The sequence below is a fragment of the Dendrobates tinctorius genome, unplaced genomic scaffold (genome assembly GCF_039654945.1).
Source record: "Dendrobates tinctorius isolate UK_male_01 unplaced genomic scaffold, ASM3965494v1 ptg000075l, whole genome shotgun sequence".
Classification (NCBI taxonomy): Eukaryota; Metazoa; Chordata; class Amphibia; order Anura; family Dendrobatidae; genus Dendrobates; species Dendrobates tinctorius.
The window spans coordinates 13,007-36,247 of NW_027361743.1; the positions used below are offsets into that span (position 1 = coordinate 13,007).

Genomic DNA, 23,241 nt, shown 5'->3' on the forward strand with positions numbered 1-23,241 from the left:
ATCATCGGGACTACTCCACCCACCATATGCGGTGACCGCAGATTGCTCCCCACCCGCCCTATAAGACGACACCCGACTTTTGAGAAAATTTTATATTTTAACTGGAAAAGTTGGGGGTCGTCTTAAACGCCCAATCGCTTTATATGCCGGAAAATACGATACTTCTGTGCCCTCTGTTCCAAAGTCATGCCCCCCCCCGATATAAATGGGGCAAGTTATCCCTTTAATCAATTGGGCGTTCAGAACAAAACTTCTCTGCGTACGTTTGCTTTTTGTCTCATGATACCAGCCAGTCAAAACACAGCCATGCCCACATAAAAGTTCTACGGTACTCAACCAGTTGGTTAAGAAAAGTTTTTCACAATTATTACCTAGGGGCAGAACTTTGGAATGGAGGGGCAGAGAAGAAAAAGAAAAACTGTTCCAGAATCATTGCAGCAGGTGCTCACTTTAAATTAATAAAGTGGTTCTATTTAAATGTGCTGCAATTTCTCGAATTTACAGCTAATAAAGACGCATACTTTTCATAAATCATGGCTACATTTCTCCTATTAGGATAACAGATGAGCAAATAGAAAAAAATGGATGAATGCCTATATACAAGCACAGCGGAACACGTTGCGTGGAGAGGATGACACTTTACTGGACTTAAAAGGTAGAAAGGAGCATACAGCCAGGTCAGTAATCCGTGGGGGCTGGACAGGAGTACTGGGAACTGCTTCCGATTTGCCAGCATCCTCAGCTCCTCTTTTGATTAGCTGGCCTGGCATGATGTCAGGTCATCATTAGGGCGTAATCAAAAATAGTAGCAGATGCCGGCAAGTAGATGACGGTTCAAGACAGGGCTCCAGGCTTAAACTTTGGTGGCCTCTACTTTTCAATAGTAATCATGAAAAGTAGCATTGGTGTAAGCACAGGCCCATCATGGACTAGAAGTTAGTTTTCAATGCAAAAATTACTCTAAAGTGGAGGTCACACGTTATCTGCCTTCTGTATAACTCGCTATCCACTGCCTGATGTCAAGTGAAATCCATTTGTGGAACCAGAGACGGCAAGATGGATTACAGTAAGTAGGGTAGGTCTTTGTCAAACAGCATAACAGAGGCATCCTTTCAGTTCTGGACAGACAGGCCATTGGATGATGGTTGGTGCTATGCATGCTAGAAAGAGATGGAAAGGACATCCATGCACCTAAAGTGCTGGCAGAATGCTTGTGAAGAGGAACCATCCACTCAAAAAGCAAAAATGGCAAGTAACAAAGCATGAAAATCAGAACAGTTCCTGGACATATTAGATAGGTATGTGCATCTAAAGCAGTTGTCTGATATAGGAAGGAAGAGCATGATTTTATGCAAAATTTTTGTAGAAAAAAAAAAAATGTGTTAAGGTGAATCCTAACTCAAAAATTGTCAAATTACTTTGATAATTAATTCCTACATGATGTTCTAATTAACAATCTATATCATGGTTCAAAAATAACATAATACATTTTACGTTCTCAACTTCTCGCAGTGATGAAATCATTGCAGCGACACTGCCAGAATCAATGACCAAGGTGCAAGAAGACACTCCTCTGCCCAATGAACAAGTAATACCAGGCCCAGACTAAACGGTCACGGGCGAGAACGCCCGGCACCCACTGATCATCAACCTTTTCCTGAATAATAACCCATTCTGGCAAATGTACAAAGAAGTAGTAAAAAAAGATATCTAAAACATTATTTTACATATAAAAGTCAAATAGACATCTGCAAAAAAACACAGATAGAATTGACTCACTTCAGAAAATATCTTTGTCCCGATGGAGTTTTGGCCATTTCCCATCCCGGAGGCAGGGGGACATCGTCCGGAATTTCAAAAGACGACTGTCGGAGATGCGGATTTGGAGGGGAAGGTCCTTGGGTAGAAACCACTCCTTGTGGAGAAAGAGTTCCCGGAGAGACGGCGCCAAGCTGCAGAGAGGCTGGAGAGGAGTGTGCGCGAACATGCTGAGGAGTCAACGCCCCCGCAGATCCACCGTCTGTGCTGGCCTGTGAGGAGGCAAAAGGTATTATTCTTCAGAAATTGGCTGCTAGGTTATGTAGTTCACAAAATGCATTCTACCAATTGACCACATCACAGGATTATAAACATATATCGAGACGCACATTTACCAAACTGAAAAACTTGAAGGTTCCTACGAGTCTCACGTATGGCGAATTATGACATCCAAGGGACTCAACAGGTAGAGGGCTGAAGAGGTTGTACGTAGTAAAACATGGCAGCATTGCAATATCAGATACAGCTCATGGTAGGAGGATCACAGGTTACGGAAAACGCCACCATGTTTTATACACACAAACCCATTTAGAAACACTAAAAGCCTGATCGGTCAGAGAGACCTGGTGATTTAGGAGCACTATAGAACATGATCCCTTTTTGAGGGAAAATCCTGGCACTACTGATGGTGGATAAATGTTGGAAGGACTCTCAAAAACTTGGGATAAGTTTGTGCACCCACTAATGGAAAAGATCTAAAGTTTTACAAAACAAACACTATAGAAGGAATTGTCCACTTCTTGCCAATTTTTTCAGCCGACACTCTAGTGTGTAAGGGGCCATGTACAGAGGATTGTAGAGACAGCTAAGGATCCGGCATATCCAATTTCGGACAGCCAATCTTTTTGTACTTTCCGAGATAAGTTGCCACCAGAGATTTCTTCCAGCAGCTCTCTCATAGAGAACCCAGAAGTACTCAATATAAAAATGTACACAATATCGGGCATTTTTGTGATTACAAAACTTTTTGCACATTTCTAAATACTTTTTTCGCAGACATATGTTGTACACCAAGAAAAGTGGTGCAAATTCAATGATAAACTCTGCCCCATATATTATGGGAGATTTGAGAGGGCATATAACCATGCAAAAGCAAAGGGGTTTTTTTTGCTTTAAATACTTACAACCCATAGCCCCTACTCAAATGTTCTGCGCCCACCCACCAATAAACTATTTAAAGGGCATGGCCACGAGTAGGACTTTATCTCTTGTGACAACCAAAGGGGCCAGGACTGTCAAAACCAGTATACAATTCTAGGGACATTTATTCTGGTACATGTGAGCTGCTCCTAGCTTGTTAGCCCTCATCAGTGCAAGAAATGGAAACTGTTCCACCAGCCCAGGATATAGTAATGATTCCACATTCATTCATTCACTGGCAGCGTTACAACAATTCTGGACAAGCCCTAATGGCTTCATCGCTTCTCAACAAAATACAAGCTTCACTGTCAAACAGGAAACTGCACCAAAGGGAAGGAAGCAAGTACATGAGTACCAGCGGGACATCAAATCCTGCTGCAATCAGGGAAAAGTATAAGTCGGAAAGTGAGAAATAACCAGATATCAACTACATCAGAGTGAAGTTCAAGATCTACAGCGACCTATACATTTTTACCTATGAACAAAAGTCACAAGCGATCATTGACTAATACGACCTATGAGATCCTCTAAATTGAGCAAAAATACCAAGAGTCAAGGAGCCCTAGACAAAATCTCTATGCTTCTTAACATCCCCATACACTTTTGACTACCGTCTGCCGTACCGCCAATGTTGAAGGGTTTGGCCAACAACTGATCGTTGTGGGAGATGTTGATCAGGTATATCCGATTTCAGACTGCTGAACAAGTTCTTCTTCTGGAGATAAGCCACCGGAAGAGATGTCCTGTTGGCTTGGGCGAAAGAACGTTCTTGTGTATGGCAAAGACTGTAAAGATGGATGTTGCACTAACGATCGGCGAACAGCCATCGAATGAGAATGGCTGGCTTACAACTAATTCAAGAATTAGACATGTCTGAATATGGTGATATATTGTGCTCGACCGATGGGCACTCAAAGATGTAACATACACAAAGCTTCATCTTATATTCAGCACTTTTCTTCAAACCCCGAGTAGTGGACTTCAGCTACCTAAAGTTAGCTATACACATTACACAACTATCTGTCGAATGAACATTCAGCCAACATTTAGACCTCTCGCTACTACCTGGTGAGTACTCAGGGTGCGGAGGACAGAAGAAAATCGCTGTCAGGCTCCCCTGGCAGTGGCTTATCCTTCCCAAAAACAAGAGGATCGGCCATCAGAATTCCACTAGACTCTTTCTTCTCCAACCAAACATTGCCAGATAGTAGTCTGGTCCTGACGAAAATGGTGAGTTTGGCTCACTTTCATCTAATATGTATTGGATAGTCCTGGAGGCTCAGGTGACAATTTTTGGCTGCGTCAGTAGCAGAAGTTAGAAGTCCTCAAGGGAACGCCATTCACCCCTTTGGCACACTCAGGACTTGTATACAAGAGTGTAGCTTACTAGGTTCTGATGTACGGAGAGACTTTGGAAGCAATTCATTATTGCCTTTGAACCTGTTATTTTGCGAAGATTTTAGTGTTTTGCTATTTTTATGCGCCATATTCATCTTTTCATTTAAGCTTTTTTGCAAAGTCACTTTTTTGTATATTGGTGTATTTTTTTTCTTTTAGTTCGTCAAGGTGCCCTAGGGTTCCCAGATATGTTTTTTGAACGACTCATCATTTGCGATTTTTTGAAAAGTTATAAAATTTGGTCTTAACGTACTCCAGTCGTGCCTTCCTCCTGAAGTTACCATACAAATGTTTTTAGTAACCCACACCTTTTTACATTAAAGAGGTTCACAAGAGGTTAAAAACAAAAAATAAAGAGTGTGTTCTTAGGCCTGAAAAATTCAGAAACAACGTGCACGATTCTGATGAATTTGGCATAAAAAAAAAAAAAAAAATCAATGGCACAAGAGAAAAGACAAAAAAAAAAAAAATCAAATGATGATGCATAGTGCATGGTTATAGCGCGACATCAGAAAAAGCTCAAAGGTAGCCAAAAAACAAGACAAAAGAAGCCCAAGGAGTATGGTCTCCTTCATACTGGAGGGGCCTGTATCATTAGTTGTAGATTTGGGAGGTGATTTTTAGATCTCCCTTCCATGGAGGTGGCAGGTCGGGACCTGCAGCCTATTTAGATTTGGTTTTGAATGCAGGAATGAGCGCGGATCATGGATCTCTTCTCTAACATTAGCCATTTCTATCTTCAGAAAGCCTCATAACACGTCCTTCAATTTTCCAACACTCTTATTACAGTTGGGTGACCAACATCAAAAATACTTTACGGCAGGTATCCTCACCTTTTTCTTTATCACAAGAGACACTTTCAGGTCTGAGAGATGGTTGTGAGACAAGTTTTATGCGAATAGTGGTGGCCCCCTTTTTTTCCCCCATTTGAAGTTAATAATTCTTCGAGTGACCCCATTTAAAGTAATAAAAGCCCTGTTACACTCTTATAAAGTAACAATGGCCACAGGGCCACCTTAAAAAATAATAATATGCCAAGTGTCCCTAATCAAGTAATATTGTCCTGAGTTGCCATTATAAAGTCATAATGCCCCCAAATGTCCCCCTCATAAGTAATAATGACCCCTGCAGGCACCTATACAGTTGAGTGCCACTTGCCTGAACATACAGTTGAGAAAGAAACATCAACGCCCGTAAGCTACATGTGGCTCATGACCCACTGGTTGTGGACCCCGAGCCTGCAGCAAAGTTCTTGCCATCAAATAGAACACCATGATGGAAACGTGACAAGCCAATAAGGTCTAGGGTTTGAAGACACATCTGGCAAAGCTCCGCTATAAACAGAGGCCATGAGGATCATCTTCTCTAGAGCTTTCCAAATACTCATAAGCGTAACGATGCCCATGGACATTAGATAAAAGTAGGCCAAAACGGCCATTTCGACCATAATGATCATCGACTGTCTATTTCGGACAATGAGCAAAACAACAGTACTTATTGTGCAAAACACAGGTGGGGTGTTTGGGGTCTTTTTGGCTGATGATGAGTAAGGGTTGCATCATGGGCTGAAAAAAAATCCAATTTTGGTCGATGCAGTCTAAATTGTATTTTGGGTAGAGTTGAGCACAAAGATTTGAAGGACCTTGTTCCAACATCCAGTAATCCATGGCGGCCGACCAACAACCCTGTGAACCTCTTCCTAAATGCGAACTAACTTCCTACCGCCACCTCGTCTTGATTACTGGGTCCAGCGAGAGATGTCATTGGTCACTCCAGGTCCATTAATCATAAGAGAAGCCAGTAGGTAGGAGGTTTGCAGGGCTCTGTTTGGCAGCTATGGATTACTGATGTGGCTACTGGATTGAGGTTCTACGAATCATACTGCTCAACTCTTATTTTGGGCTGTTGGTGAACAATCGTTCATTGGCCCAATTTTTTCCGGAAGTGTAAGGCTATGTTCACACGGCGCCTTTTTTTTGCTGCATTTTTTTTTCTGCAGGAAAAACCTGTTATTTGGCCGTAAAGAAGCTGCTTACAAAAAGCATGCCCCTTGTGTATGCTGATAAAGTATGCGCCACCCCCCTCCAAAAAAAAAAAAAAAAAAAAAAAAATTCATGATGCAATCTCCTTAAGGTTTTGGCACCAAAAACGCAGCAAAACCCGATACCTGCTTTTCTTGCTGAATGTTTGCACTGATTGATTTCTATGGGTGGAAAAAAAACGCTGAAAGAAGAGACCTGCTGCAGTTTGCAAAAAGCAGACGTTTTCCAAATCAGTCAGAAAAAAAAAACAACTATGTATGTGCATGAGATTTCTGAAATCTTATAGCGTTTGGTGGTAGTGCAAATTTTAAGCTGGATTTTACAGTAAGAAAACACTGAAGACCAAGGAGATCTCCAGACACCGTGAAGACCAAGGAGATCTCCAGACACCGTGAAGACCAAGGAGATCTCCAGACACCGTGAAGACCAAGGAGATCTCCAGACACCGTGAAGACCAAGGAGATCTCCAGACACCGTGAAGACCAAGGAGATCTCCAGACACCGTGAAGACCAAGGAGATCTCCAGACACCGTGAAGACCAAGGAGATCTCCAGACACCGTGAAGACCAAGGAGATCTCCAGACACCGTGAAGACCAAGGAGATCTCCAAACACCGTGAAGACCAAGGAGATCTCCAAATATGTCAGGGACAAAGTTGTTGAGAAGTACAAGTCAGGGTTGGGTTATAAAAAAAAAATCCCAATCTCTGATGATCCCCCAGAGCACCATCAAATCCATTATCATCAAATGGAAAGAACATGGTACCACAACAAAGCTGCCAAGAGAGGGCGGCCCACCAAAACTCTCATCCCGGGCAAGGAGGGCATCAATCAGAGAGGCAGCACAGAGACCAAAGGGTGACTCTGAAGGAGCTACAGAGTTCCCAAGCAGAGACAGGAGTATCTGTCCATATGACCACAATAAGCCGTACACTCCATAGAGGTGGCCTTTATGGAAGAGGGGCAGAAAAACCATTTACTTACACACAAAAATTGTAAGACTCATGATTAGAGATGAGCGAATAGCTTCGGCTAACTCTTTATCCGAATAGCTATAGCGCTTACCGAATAAGCCGCCTCGGGAACCCGGATACCAGGAGCGCTCCCGATCATCAGCTTGTTCCGAGCTGCAGATGTGGCGGCTGTGTGACAGTCACAACACATGCATGGAGAGCCTGTTGGGAGCAAAATCACAAACACCGCCACAATTTTCTGAGAAGAATCATGGACCCATAGACTATCATGGGCACCAGTGCCATAAATCAAAACCACAGGTAGCACTTATACGAGAAAAAATGGACATCTGAATGAGGCCTATGAGCAGGTAGGTGCAGACGAGTGTATATTCCCTCATCCAATTATGCAATGCCGTGTGATCAGATTCTCTAGGATGAGTAGAAGATGGAGAAAGAAAAAAAAGCCTCCATCTTCTCCACGGTGTCAGTCGGTGGAAGTCGGACAGCACTCAGATGTCACCCGAGTGCAGCCCGATGGTTCCATGGACTCGGTGTGATCTGAACTGGATCAAACTCGAGTGCGCTGCAATATCTTCCTCAGGCAGACTCGGTACAAAGAAAACAAAAATCAGACATGTGCACGGGGGTGACAAGAGTAAGCCTCTAGACGAATGGACCAATCACTATGAATTGGCTAACAGAGGCTCAAAAAGATGGAATGCATGCACAGCAAGTCGCTTTTACATCGCAGTGCATATGTGCAATTATTTTTGTTGGTTTTTTTTGTTTAAAGAACTTTTTTAGTTTTTAGGCAGCATTTGCCTGAAAAAAGACACTGAGCATGTACCCCAAAAGTTAAAACGCAGTCTTTTTAGGGTGTGTGCACATGTTGTGGATTTGTCAAAATCGGCAGGTCTGCGGATTAGGCTGCGGTTTTCCCCTGCGGTTTGAAACCTGTACAATGTAACAGATGGCAGACCGCTACGGAATCCGCACAAAGAATGGACATGCTGCGGTTTTGAAACTGAGGAAAATTCCGCACCATGTGCCCTGCGGATTTCATTTTCCATAGGCTAAACGGGTACTGTACAACACAGCGGAAACTGCTGCAGGCGCGCAGGGCCAGAACCGCTGCAGAATCCGCAACGTGTGCACATACCCCTAATGGGAAAAAACAGTAAACCATCTGCCCCCTTAACCAAAACTTATCTACAATAGTGTATTTAAAAAAAAAAAAAAAATCTTCCCATTCTCATCCAGGAAAAGTGGGTCACATTTTTCATTCGTGTACTTTTTTTTTTTTTTTTTTTACTCGGCACCTATTAATCTTTTACAGGACCATTTACAGTTTCTATGGAACAGAATTGTAATGTATCCGTAAAAAAACAAATAATTGGATGTTGTACTGATGATCTGATGAACTGATTTGTCCGTACGGCACTGTCCGATTACGGATGAGAAAAAAAAAAATAAAAAATACGCAAATCTGCCCGACCTCACCGAATAACACCGGTCGGGTTTTTAGCACGTTTATACGCCGGTGTGACCCAACCAGTACGCCTAGTCTTCTATTGCGACGATTCACATCCAGAAGGGGGCCGGATATTTGCGACCTTTGTTGTTTTATTTTTCTCCCTCTTTTAAGTTTACTAGCCGTCTGAAATGAACCTTTTCCACTTTCCGGTCTCAGAAAGTTTTATATTGTAAATTAGAATAAAAAAAAAAAAAAATCCAGCATGGGAAGAAAACTTCCCCCCCCCCCCCCCTTGAACAATAAAGCTGGAAGTTCTGCCATTTAGGAAAGTGTGAATAGTTATGGAAATGCCCTGCGGTAGATGAAAGTTGTATTTATCCAGGAGAAGGAGCTTTAACAAGCGCTGGGTGCGAGGACAAATCACAGCTTTGCTTTTGTAGCACTGATCCTGGGTGGCCATGGCAGAGGAAAAGTTGTGTGAGATGATCAACTTGTAGGGGGGGGACTTCCCCCCTCCATCCGCAACCCCCCCAGATCTACAGGCGGATCCCAATGCTAAACACAGATGCAGCAGAGAGAAGTTTGTCATTGGTCTCAACTTTAAAAAGTGTGCGAAGTGGGTTTTGTTTTTCCACAAGTCAATAGTTATCACGAAGCACAAAGAAAACTGTCAAAACGACAAACTCGGCTCTGCTACATGTCCTATATCCACATGTAAAAATATTCCTGCCTTTATTCTGGCGTCTGGCCCTGCACTTCCCTTCCAGTCCTGGAAACATTCCTATACTTCCATCTTCTTTTAAATGGCCGGCCCCTCCTCCTGGATGCGATCCCTCCTGCGTTCCACCCAGGGGCCAACAATGGGAAAACCAGCAAACAGCCTTGTGCAAAACAATCAGGAGGGATTTTTTTTTTTTTTTCTCCCTTGGAAAAGATACAAAGTAACAAAAAAACATTTATCCAGTGATAGAACAGAAGGCAATGATAAATATTTAGTAACATTTCTAATCTGTAAACTAGAAACTGTGAACTTTACTTAAAGGGCCGGCGTCACATGAGCACAAAACAAGAACCATCGGATGGAGCCCAGTGGCTCCGTCTCAGACATCCACTTTTTTTCCCGCGAGTGATCTAAACCTCATCAATTTTTCTCATGCATGAATTATAAATTTAAAAAAAGAAGTTTCTCCACCTTCTCCTATGTGACAGTGAATGAAAATCAGAGCGCACTGGGATGTCATTGGAGTGCGGTCTGATTTTTTAACCGACCCATAGACTTGCATTGGCAATTTTGATCCCACATGCCTGTGATATTTCTAGGGACATCGTGTCACTGGCATGGAGCACTGCTCTGCGTGACAGCAATGACGACAGTATCGGAGGTGGACCCCACGCAAGTTACGACAAGCTGCAGAAAACCCCTCTAGGGTCCATTCACAAGGAATGGGTCAGAGGCAAACTTTTCACGTCAGCAAAATACAGCCTGAACTGTGCAGATTTTCATACGCTGCGGATACCCAACGGACTGCGCTGCAGTAAATCCGCTACGGTCCAACCATTGCCTTCCCTGGCGGCATTTCCTTTAGTGCTTCTGTTTTTTCCACTATTGACAAAGTATAAAATGCAGATTGCTCTGCACCAACACGAGGGATTCCTTAGAATCATTTCCGGGAACGTTTCCTAGAACGGCTCCGGAGCCCTGACGTAAAAAATAATAATCTGTAACTGCCCCTTCCCAAATTGTAATATCTGCTATTTATAGTAGTGGTGTCATCTCACCCAGCCGGGAGGCCCCATGGGGGCAGTGGTTGTGACTGCCAACACTGCACCCCCTATACTCATTACCCGGAGTAGGTCCTACAGATCAGCTATCATAAAGAGGCACTAATTAGAGAAATAAATATATATATATATATATATATATATATATATATAATTTGTAGAGCAATGCAGAATATGTTGGCACTATATATATTTTTATTAATATTATTAGATGATGGAGAACATGAATGCAGAAATCAGTGTCGTTTTACCATCACATTATTTTAGTTCCCGCATTTGGGCATTTTCTTATTTTTATAGGCACACAAGTTCCAATTTTTTCCGTCTAGACGCATTTCACCCCCTGGCACATCGGCCTCTCGCCGTTTCCAGCAGAGCCTGATCGCCCAATTCAGAATTACAAGCAAAACGAAAAAAAAGTCCGAACTCCAGCATGATAAAAAAGAAAAAAAAACACAAACAAGTACTACACACGGAATATGTTTAAAAAAAAATTGTGAAAAAAAAAAACAACAAAAAAAATAAAAGGGGGCGGCCAGAAGGCAGAGTCCAGCACTGAAGGGGTTACGTCTTCAAGGCTGAGCGAAGAAAAGATCAGAGGCAGCTTGAGAACAACCATATAAAGCTATTAATAAATGACTTCCAGATCACCATTACTACACAGGCCCCACAGTGTACAGCAGGGCCTCTCCTCCCCCACACTCTGACTCTCACATGTGGGAGTGAGCAGGACTCTACATGTCACCTCTCCACCCCCCACCACCCTGCTGCACTCTCTGCCTTTGGCTACAAAGTTGGAAAGAAGAAAAAAAAAAAAGTTGCACTGACCCCACAGAGAAAAGCAGAGATTGCAGAGCACAGGCCACGGAGACGACCACCGGGGAAAAATAGATATACAACAGCACACACAGAAACTGTGGCCACAGCTATATATAATAAGAGAACACATATATTATATATACACACACGTATCTGCTGTGAAATCACCAGTCCCACCAGGTCCTACTGACTTGGCTGTCAGTGCATTCAGGGACTGGTTCCACAACAGACACAAGAAACTTCCAAATATTTACACTTATTGTAACACTCAAAAACTAGATGATGTGGGACATCCAGCACTGGGGGCAGTGAGGGGGTGCATCCAGCACTTGGGGGGGGTGCATCCAGCCCTGGGCAGTGAGGGGGTGCATCCAGCACTTGGGGGGGGGGGGTGCATCCAGCCCTGGGCAGTGAGGGGGTGCATCCAGCACTTGGGGGGGGGTGCATCCAGCCCTGGGCAGTGAGGGGGTGCATCCAGCACTTGGGGGGGGGTGCATCCAGGACTTGGGGGGTGCATCCAGCCCTAGGCAGTGAGGGGGTGCATCCAGCACTTGGGGGGTGCATCCAGGACTTGGGGGGTGCATCCAGCCCTGGGGAGTGAGGGGGTGCATCCAGGACTTGGGGGGGGGGGGGGGTGCATCCAGCACTTGGGGGGTGCATCCAGGACTTGGGGGGTGCATCCAGCCCTGGGCAGTGAGGGGGTGCATCCAGCCCTGGGCAGTGAGGGGGTGCATCCAGCACTTGGGGGGGGGTGCATCCACCATTTGGGGGGGGGGTGTATCCAGCCCTGGGCAGTGCGGGGGTGCATCCAGGACTTGGGGGGGGGGGGGTGCATCCAGCACTTGGGGGGTGCATCCAGGACTTGGGGGGTGCATCCAGCACTTGGGGGGGGGGTGCATCCAGCCCTGGGCAGTGAGGGGGTGCATCCAGGACTTGGGGGGGGGGGGGGGTGCATCCAGCCCTGGGGGCAGTGAGTGCTCCGGGCCCCCGGGTGCAGGGCAGCTCGGACCCCATTACTAGCAGGGCTCAGTGTGCACAGGGTGGTCTGATAAGTTATTAATGTCTGCAGCAGGCACAGCCCCCGGCGACCCCCCGGCCCCCGCACGGCCAGTACCTGCCGGGAGTGGGACTTGGGCTCCGGCTGCTTGAAGAAGGAGTCCGGCAGCTTCCTCATCCTCATGGGCAGGGTCTGGGGCACGTTGGCGGTTTTGGGGTTCATGACGGCATTGAAGAGCGCCTCCAGGTCAGTCTCCGAGTCCCCCCGTACGTGCACGATCTGGTGGCCGGCCGGAGGAGGCTGCGGGGCGGACGCGGCGTTCTGCTGCTGGGCTCCGGTGTCCATGCTGGCGGCGGGGGTGTCTGTGGGGCGCTGCTGCAGTGGTTGGGGGGCTCACACTCCGCGCATGTCCCGGCCCCGCTCCGTCCGCTCGGCTCCAACTACCAGAAAAACTTTCCTCACATCCCGCTGGGACCGCAAAACTTTTTCCCTGGACACGTGATCAGCCGCAGGCCACGCCCACCTTAGGGATAAGTCCCTGGCGAAGGGCGGAGGCTCTTCCATTGACCACGCCCCTCACCCTCCTGTGGGAGCAGCAGAGCCGACAAGTGTGGGGCAGTGTCGGTGACCGGGAGTGGGCGGCCGGTAGCTCCGCGCTGAGGGGCATTACACCAATACCGGACACCCTATTTAACCCCTTTTCTTTTTTTTTTGTTGTAATTCCGTTTTTTTTCTTCTTTTCTTCCAAGAGCCAGGACTTTTTTTTTCTATTCTTTTTCTCCAACACCATATTGTGAGGTATATTATATACACGACGTTTTGTTACTTTTTTATTGCATTTTTTTCTGCAGGTGGATGGAAAATAAATCCTGGTATTTGGATTATTCAGCGTTCAATGTAGGGGATAAGTAATTTTATGTATTTTTTTGAGATGAGCGGATCATTTCAATTTTTTTGCCCCCTCCCAAATAAATTTGATTTGTGTCAAATAAATTTGCTGCTAATCTCAATACTAAGAAGCCTCTGAATTGCCCAAAAAATGTGACTATAGCACCGAGGTTTCCCCCTTCTCGAGCTCTTTATTGCAAATACAGCCCTATTATTGTCCAAGTGACCTCAAACTTTCTGGCTAGAAGACAATGGATGGGAACCAGAGGGATTCAGCACAGCACACAGTCCAAAAATTATCCTTTTTTGGGGGCCGATTCCTTCTTGTTGCTTATTCACAGGTGAAAACGGAGGAAGCCGTTACATTTTCACATAGTTGGATGCAGCAATTATCCCTGACTGGGTAGCATAAAGAGCTTAGCACTTTACTAAATGAAAAAGCCATCGCTTTTTCACAACCCGTCCAAAAATTATCCATTTAATTATGAAGTCAAAATAGGTGTACTATTTTTGAAAGTGAAAAACGAAGGGCTTCTCCACTAGAAGTGACAAAATGATCCATTTTTGTGATCCGAAATGGGTTTGCGATTCGAAAAATTATTAAAATACCAATCTGATGTGTTTTTTTTTTTTTTAATTTCAGCACTGGAGTGGTCTCATTAATGTCTGTTCCCTGTGTGTAGTAAAATACCAGTCACGTGTTCTTCTGGTACCGACGGCGCTGCTGTCCATGTCAGCTATTATCGGCCTACAGCTTCGGTTGACCAGAAGTTCCTGCGAAAGGTCACACGCTCTCAGTGGAAGTGTATAAGAGCATCGTTTTGAGTCTCTTAAGCTTAGATTGAGAAATGATTTGCGGTCCACCTAACAAACACTGGAGTGATCCAGCCAGTCACAACTCTGGTCATGTGGGACCGGTAAGTATTTTACTACAGGAAGGGAACATACATTAGTGTTACGAAAAAATAAAACACTCCAGAGAGGTGCTTTAAGCAATTACAATGGCTTTTTATGAAGCAGTCCAAAAATTATCCCCTGTGTAATGTTCTAGAGACAAAACAGGTTTAGTGTTGTCAATGTAAAGCAGCAATGATTTGATGTGAACAAGCCGTTCCCCAAATAAGCCTAATTTGGGGAGCTGTGTCATCTTCATGTACCGTTAACCCCTTCACTACCTGGCAGGAGCACTACTATGACAAGAGCCATAACTTTTTTTTTTTTTTTTATCTGGCCATATAGCTACACATGAGGGCTTGTTCAAAAGTACAACTTGTCCCACCGAAAAACAGAATTCATTTTACCATAGAGTGTACTGGAAAAATTCAAAAGTCCAAATGTGTTGAAATTGCAAAAAAAAAAGTGCAATTCTACAATTTTTTTTATTTTATTTTATTTACACTGCTCACTATATGGTAAAACTGGTAAGGTTATATGATTTCCCAGGTCAATATGAATACACAGATGACAAACATGTATAGATTTGGGGTTTTTTTTATTTCGGTGATGAAAAAAAATCGGAAATTTGTAATAAAAAAAAAAAAAAATTGGTCGATGTTTTGAGACCCGTAACGTTTCCATTTTTCAGGATCTGGGGCTGAGGGATGGCTAATTTTTTGCTCCCTGAGTTTACATTGTTATTGATGGCATTTTGGGGTAGATACGTTGTTATCGCTTCTTATTGGGTTTTATTGCAATGTCGTGGGAGCCAAAATAAACGTAATTCTGGCAGTTCGTTTTTTTTTTCTCATTCCGCCATTTACCGATCGGATTAATTTATTTTAGATTTTGATAGATTGGAAGTTTCTGAATGCAGCAGCGATACCAAATGTGTATTTTATTTCTTTTAATCACTGTTTTTTAATGGGGCAAAAGGAGGGTGGTTTGACCTTCTGTTTGTCTTTTCATATTTTTATCAACTTTTTTTACTTTTTACTGTCTTCAATAGTTCCTTTAGGAGACCTGAAGTTGCAATTGTCCGATCACACTGCTATCTCCTATCAACGTCAGCCACGGCGATGAATGAAAGTCTGCACTGAGCCATGCCTGATTAATATTGATAACTAAAAGGTTTTGCACACTCGTGGCAGATCCCTTGGGTGTGACGAAGCTACCGGCCACACTGAATACCCTTTCTGACATTACACTGTTAGCTGGACATGACAGTACAACCATAGCATACTGGGCCAGTTTTTGGTCTGTTCTCCAATTCCACTCTGTACAATATTAAGTATTATGTTAGCGGAGGAGATGAACTGAACAGAACACTGAGGCTATGTGCACACGTATGCGGAAAACTTCTGCATAAAAACCAGACTCCTTCCCAGAAACTGCGCGTTTTCTGCGCAAAAAAGCGCGGTTTTTATGCGTTTTTTTTCCGCGCGGCCCCAGACACATAGAAATAGCCAGAAATGCGGAGAAATCTGAGAAATTAATGAGCATGCTGCGTTTTTTACCGTGAAGCGTTTTTTTTTGTGGGAAAAAAACGCATCAATATGCACAAAAAGTGCAAAATGCATTAAAATGAATGGGAAGCTTCTTTTAAGCGTTTTTTAAGCCGATTTTAACACAGCCTGACTCCTTCTGATGGTGTCATCGTCAGAGGCAACATTATAAAACTGTAAAGAAAAAAATTAAAATATGACATGAACCGCACATCCAAAAATCATACATTCAGCTAATGCTGGTAGGCAGTTTACAAACCGAACATAAGGTTCTTAGTTGAACATTCTGATCAGACTGTAAGAAGCCCACTGCCCCGTCACAGTGAACCTCCCAGAGGGTCTCTACCTTACAACAGTAAAGGTGCAGCGCCATGCGCTAACCTTCGCCACAACTATAAGTGCATTACCAGGACGAGTACATTTTTGGATAGCGACATTAGGACAAGGTACAATTTTTGGATCTGCGGTCCATATCTTTTATACAGTTCTAGCTTACATCATGGTCCCCTCTTTATTTACTTGGACCAGCGCTCCTCCCATTTGGAACAGCCAATTTTAATCAGCAGGAGACTGCAATAGGGGTTCCATCTTTTTTGTACGTAGTTCCCAGTCTGACAACTTGTGGAAGGTGAGTTTTTTTTTTGCTCCTTTCACTTGGTGTTGTTGATGTGTGGTGGCTATTGTTGCTGTGGTTTTGTGCCAGTGATACGGTGTGGCCTGGAGTAATGAGCTGGGTGCTGTGAGGCATCAGATCGCCTGCCCTGCTTGTCTACTGTCGCTGCAGCGGTGGTTGGTGTACAGCACTGCACCTTTAAGCTTGGGACCCACTGAGAGGCTCACAGGTGTGTAATGACCGTGGTCGCAGAGGTTGCATCTGGGCCCATGCAGATAGGGGCCCACTGACGCCAGCAGAAACTTCAACTGAATGTGCGTGCTTGGAAGCACATCCAGTTGCAGTGTATTGCGGCGCACAGACTGATTAGGTCCGTGCGTGGTAATGCACACTGTCACACTGTCAAAGCCAATCAGCTGACTTTGGCGTGCAGGTGACTGGGGGCGCATGAAAGTGATGTCATCTTCCTGTCAGCTGCAGGCTTCAGAAGAGGATGCCGCATGGCGGGGGAACGAAAGGATGGTGAGTAGAATTGTTTTTTGTTTTTTTCCTATGCATTAAAGAACAGTGACAGAACGGAGGGCATCTACCAGGATGGGGAATATATATATATCCAAAATCCCTGCTGCAGTGTGTGCAAACTTGGTCAAGAACTACAGGAAACGTCTGACCTCTTTAATTGCAAACAAAGGTTTCTGTACCAAAACTTAAGTTCTATTATCCTATTGTATCAAATACTTATTTCATGCAATAAAATGCAAATTACTTATGTAAAAATCATACAATGTGATTTTCTACTTTTTATGTTCAGATACAGTGTCTCACAGTTGAAGGGTAGCTACGATAAAAATTATAGATCTCTCCGTTCTTTGTAGATGTGAAAATTTGCAAAATCGTCAGTGTATCACATACTTATTTTCCCTATTGTATATGTGTGTGTGTGTGTGTGTGTGTGTGTGTATATATATATATAATGTATAAATATATATATTTTCATGCGTCTGAAGTGGGGGTGGGGGCTGTGTTGTTTTAGGGTGCATCTGTAACAAGGTGGCATGGGGTGGTAGCCATGACCGAGTCTATTTAAAGCAACAGTCCACAAACACCCCAGCCTCTTGCATATGCAACGGACAGGACAGATGCAATCCCAAGCAATTTACCTTTTCTCTAGCAACCTTCCACGACAGCATAGGAGGTCGTCTCCACACCCTAATGGGGGACAGGAAGCACGAAAGGTTAAAAGGTCTCTCCCACCTCCCTCTCACCAGTGTCTTTCCTGTCCCCCATGGGGAATGGAGAGGTTCCGTATGCTGTGTGGCCGGCTGCAGCAGCGTACCTGGAATCCTTAAGCCGGGCATTGGTGGTCGGCGGCGCTGCCTCCCCTCCTCCGTACTGCTCCCGTCTTCTTAGAACACGGGACCTTTCCTGGCCCACCCGCACTCGCTTAGGGGGAGTAAAGCAGGCCAGCGATCCCCGACCGGAGGCCTCCTGCAGCTCTCCGGTCTCTCCTCCTCCTGCTGCGCGCCGTGCGGCTACCCGAAAGTGACGTCACGCGTGGGTCACTTCCGGTATGTGTGACGACTTCCGGTCATGACGGCCCCCACTCAGCTGCGGGCTTGTGGAGCTCGCCAGCGCTTGCTGTGCCTGCCCCGGGACCCGAGGAGGAGGAGGGGGAAAATGAAAAAACTGCGCTGAGGGCGGGGTTAACCCCTTATTAACCCGCGGGAAGACGCCGACAGGTAAGGCGAAATCCCCTGTCAGCATGGACGGGTTCTTCCAGCCCTGCGTCTGCAGATCCCAGCGCTGCCACAGGAGAAAAGTCTGCCCACAAAAGCACCAATACCACCAGCAAGCCGGCTAAAGGTGCCATATGTAGTGCAAAACTTCCCTCAAATTGGGTGAAAAAATTGTGTCAAGCTTGCACGGACAGGGTAGTCAAGTCTGAGCACCCGTCATTGATTGACGAAATCCGCAGCCTGGTCACTGAACAGGTTCAGACCTCTCTAGCCGCCCTGTCCCCCCCTCCACCACCTCCACTCCCTCAGATTGTGGGTTCACCATCCCCAAAGAAATGGAAAATTCAAATAGAGGACTCAGAGTCCGAATCAGAACAGTCATACAATTCAGGCTCCGAAAATTGGGAACAACCAGGAACCTCTAAATCAGCCGAAACTAGAAAATACCTCCTTTCTGCGGAATATGTGGAGGAGCTGGTCAGTGCAGTACGTGCCACCATGGTTCTAGAGGATGAGCCCGTTCCTCAGTCAGCACAGGACCGCATGTTCGGGGGATTTGAGGGACCCAGACCAACAGGTTTCCATTACATAGGAGCATAGTAGATATGATCTCCCAGGAGTGGGAGTACCCAGAGAAGCGCTACTCTGCCCCTTTGGAACTCAGGCATAGATTTCCCCTGGAGGGAGAGGAGTTTAAATGGGACATCCCGAAAGTTGATGTCCAGGTGGCAAGGGTGGTGAAGAAGACGGTCCTTTCCTTTAATGATGTGTCCCAGCTTAGAGACCCGATGGACCGGAAAGCCTGGGAAACCTCTGCCTTTGCCTTAAAGTCAGGAATTGTGTCCACATGCGTCTCTAGGTCTCTCTTCCAATAGATAGAAGAACTAGAGAGTCATATTTCTCGAGGAACCTCAAGGGGTGACCTCCTTAACTCCCTTCCTATACTACAGAGAGCTACAGGCTTCCTGGCGGATGCATCAATGGAGATGATCCGCACCTCTGCCAGGGCTATGGTACAGTCCAATTCTGCCAGGCGGGCCCTATGGTTTAAAACGTGGAGCGGGGACGTTACTTCCAAGGTTAAACTCTGCTCTTTACCCTTCAAGGGTGAACATGTCTTCGGCCCAGCCTTAGATGAAATTCTTGAAAAGGCCACAGATAAAAAGAAGGTGCTTCCTGAGCAGAGGACCACAAAAAAGCATCTTTTTTGAGCCCCCCAGAATCAGCCATCCCAGCTGAGAGGGAAGGGAAAAATGGGAACATGGAGTTATGCTAAAGGGAGAGGCAGGAACATCCTGGTCCCCCCAGCAGCAGCAGCAGCAACAGCCAAAAGAAAAACAATGACTCGACCCCGGTGGGGGGAAGGTTTGAGTTTTTTTCACTCTTGGCAGTTGATTTCCAACAGCCCCTGGGTCCTCAGCGTGATCAAGGAGGGCCTTCTGCTGGAATTTGAATCCTCCCCTCCCGCGGGGTATAAGAGTCACCTCCCTACCTCCTCGGGAGACTCCAGCACTAAAATCCGGCATTCAGCTCCTTCTACAATCAAGCGCCATCTGTCAGGTCCCTGTGGAGGAGCAGGGAAAGGGGCATTATTCCAGACTGTTCCTAGTAAGAAAGCCCACAGGAGAGGCAAGAATAATAATAAATCTGAAAGGCCTCAACCGACACATCGCATACCGCAGATTCAAGATGGAGTCGGTAAAGACCGCCATTCCTCCGATAGGGCCGTCTTACTTCATGGCAACCATAGACCTGAAGGATGCCTATTTCCACATTCCCATACATCCTTCCCACAGGAAGTATCTAAGGTTTGCGATCCGTCAGGGTCCAGAAATCAGGCACTATCAGTACAATGTGCTTCCCTTTGGGATATCCTCTGCCCCTTGAGTACTTTCCAAGGTTATGGCAGAAGCTGTGTCCCACATCAGAAGCTAGGGTATATGCATTGTACCCTACCTGGACGACCTACTGATAATAGGAGCCTCCTACCAGACCCGGGAAAACCAGGTGACTCAAACTCTGGGTATTCTCCGATCGCTGGGGTGGATCCCGAACATAAAAAAATAGCAGATCCAACCCTCCCAGGAAGTAAGATTCTTAGGAATCCTCCTAGATTCAAAGAGACAAATGTCCTTCCTCCCGGAGGAACATCAGAGACCTATAATATCAAAGATCTCGAGTTTCAGGAAACAGAGGTCCCCGACCCTCAGGTCAGCCATGTCCATACTAGGGTCAATGACCTCCTGCATCCAGTCAGTGCCTTGGGCACAGGCCCACTCCAGAATACTCCAGTCCCATATCTTAGGAAACTGGAACAGAGATCACACCTGCCTGAACAAAAGGGTCCAGACCCCAGGAAGAGTGAAAGCTTCACTAGCATGGTGGATGGACCACAAAAATCTGCGCAGGGGAATCAACTGGTCCCAGATCCCCTTGGTCACGGTAACGTCAGACGCCAGCAAGAGAGGCTGGGGAGCCGTAGTGTCCCGACAACCATTCCAGGGGTTGTGGAGCCAGAAAGTGAGTACAAAATCCTCAAACTTCAGGGAGCTGAAAGCAGTGGAGGAAGCTCTCCTGGCGGCAAGACACCTAGTCCAGGGCCATCATATCAGAGTCTACTCAGACAACATAACAGCAGTGGCCCACCTCAGGTACCAGGGTGGCACAAGATCCAGCAGCCTAGAGGGCCTTTCAGGCCGAATATTTTGCTGGGCCGAAAGACACCTCAGTTCCCTAACAGCAGTCCATCTAAAGGGTACCTCCAATCTTCAGGCAGATTTCCTGAGCAGAAAATGTATCCAGCCTGGCGAGTGGAGCCTGAACGAAAGAATCTTTCAGAGGCTGGTCAACAGGTGGGGCCTTCAGGAGGTGGATCTACTAGAATCAAGAGAGAATGCTCGAGTGAGAAACTACTCCCTGAACCCCAGGGACAGATCCATGGGGGTAGATGCCTTCGCCCACAAATGGAAGTTTCGTCTGGCATATGCCTTCCCGCCAGTTCCAATTCTTGCCGCAACCTTGAGGAAGATCCGGGAGGATCGAACCCAAACCATCCTGGTAGCACTGCTATGGCCGAAAAGGAGCTGGTATTCTCTAATTACAGAACTACAGGTAGACGGGCCATTCCTCCTACCCCTGGAAGACGACCTCCTCTTGCAGGGCCCTCTACATCACCCAAACCTCCGAGGATTGAAGTTAGCGGCCTGGTAACTGAGACCCAGATCTTGAGGGCCAAGGGTCTGTCAGAGGCAGTAATAGAAACCCTTCAGAAATCTCGGAAACCGGTCACCATTGCTATATATAACAAAATATGGAAAAAGTTTTCCTCATGGTGTCTGCCAGATTTGCCTGACCCAGAAAACCCTAACATTTCCCGTATCCTAGATTTCTTACAAAGGGGGCTTGAGCTAGGTCTAAAGCCTAGCACACTGAAGGTGCAGGTATCAGCGTTAAGCTCCATGTTTGACTGTGACTTGGCCAACCACAGGTGGATAAGAAGATTTATTACATCAGCCACTGGGCTACATCCAAAAAAGCTAGTTGTCATTCCACCATGGGACTTGAATGTGGTCCTTACGGGACTCACTCAATCACCCTTTGAGCCCTTAGCATCTTGTACTTCTCAGCTCCTTTCCTGTAAAGTGGCCTTCCTTATAGCAATAACCTCAGCAAGGCGAATAGGAGAGCTTCATGCTCTCTCAATCAGGGAACCCTACCTAACCATTAGAGATGATTCCATAGTTCTCTCCCTTGATCCATCGTTCCTACCAAAGGTTGTGTCTGACATCCATAGACCACAGATTATAATTCTTCCCTCATTTTGTCAAAACCCAGCAAACCCTAAAGAAGAGATGTTTCATACGCTGGACATAAGGCGCATAATTCTCCACTACTTAGAATGTACCAAACCCTATAGAATCGACCACAACCTATTCGTCCATACATCTGGTCCAAACAAGGGAAAGAAGGTGGGAAAGAACACTATTGCCAATTGGATTAAGAAAGCCATCTCTGAAGCATACCTAGCGCAGAACATCACACCCCCTATGGGGATCAAAGCGCATTCAACACGATCCACCTCTACCTCATGGGCTGAGAGGGCAGGCGCATCTTCAGAGCAGATTTGTAAGGCAGCAACCTGGTCCTCCTTACATTTACTAAACACTACAGGTTGGACCTTGTGTCCAACAGGGATTTAGTCTTTGGCCGAAAAGTTCTTCAGGCCATTGTCCCCCCCCCCCCCCAGTGCAGTATAGGTTATTATGCCTCCTATGCTGTCGTGGAAGGTTGCTAGAGAAAATAGAATTAGACTTACCCGTAATTCGGTTTCTAGAAACCTTCCACGACAGCACTATTTCCCTCCCTGTATTCTTGGACAAATTCTGAGAATCTTAAGGAAACCAGTGCTATGGTGATCAGTTATAAGTCACTGGTGAGAGGGAGGTGGAAGGGACCTTTTAACCTCTCGTGCTTCCTGTCCCCCATTAGGGCATGGAGACAACCTCCTATGCTGTCGTGGAAGGTTTCTAGAAACCAAATTACCGGTAAGTCTAATTCTATTTTCTCCATGGTCACTGCAGCACAGGCAATTAGGGTCCAGGAACACAACCCAGGCACAATTGTAATCCAACAGGGAAGACGATTTATTGTAGAAAAGGAAGAAGCAATAAACTGGATAAAACTTCCTGCACGTTCTCTACCAACATTCACCGTAGTGGCAGCTGCAGTAGTAGTAGTTCACAAGCCGGTATCTGGACGCTTATAATCCTTGGCAGGGCACTTACGCAGTCCTGGTGCCTGCTTCACTGCCCAGGGGATCCGAGGCAGCACTCTCTCCCCTCCAGGGGAGTTTTTGGCTCCAGATGCTGCTGACCATCTGCCCTGGGCAAGTCTGCCTGGGCACTGACGTAGGGACAGGAACTTCCTGTCCCTTTTTAGCTGCTAACCCAGCCCCCTTTATTAACTTCTTCTGTCCCTTACTAAAATATAGGCACAGACACCATATTACAATACAAAGAATTAAAGGGAACTTTACATAGTAAACCATGGTACACAGCAGACATTAAAAAACACTACCCATGAGACATGACATATTCCACATACAAAAAGGGTCGCATGGGCTCCGTGTGTAGGATAAG

General features: G+C 45.7%; 1 protein-coding gene and 1 long non-coding RNA gene across 2 annotated transcripts; one reads left to right on the forward strand and one right to left on the reverse strand.

Annotated features, from left to right (window-relative positions):
• Positions 1-1,759: 1,759 nt before the first annotated feature.
• Positions 1,760-12,770, reverse strand: YAP1 (Yes1 associated transcriptional regulator). Its single transcript, XM_073582933.1, has 2 exons — positions 12,543-12,770; positions 1,760-2,030 (listed from the first exon to the last, which is right to left on the reverse strand). Exons 1-2 carry the CDS (start codon positions 12,768-12,770, stop codon positions 1,776-1,778), a joined length of 483 nt encoding a protein of 160 aa, XP_073439034.1. The 3' UTR covers positions 1,760-1,775.
• A 327-nt stretch (positions 12,771-13,097) lies between these two features.
• LOC141096380 (uncharacterized) lies at positions 13,098-16,230 on the forward strand. Its single transcript, XR_012233680.1, has 2 exons — positions 13,098-13,223; positions 15,259-16,230. It is a non-coding gene; the product is annotated as an uncharacterized lncRNA (long non-coding RNA).
• Positions 16,231-23,241: the final 7,011 nt, after the last annotated feature.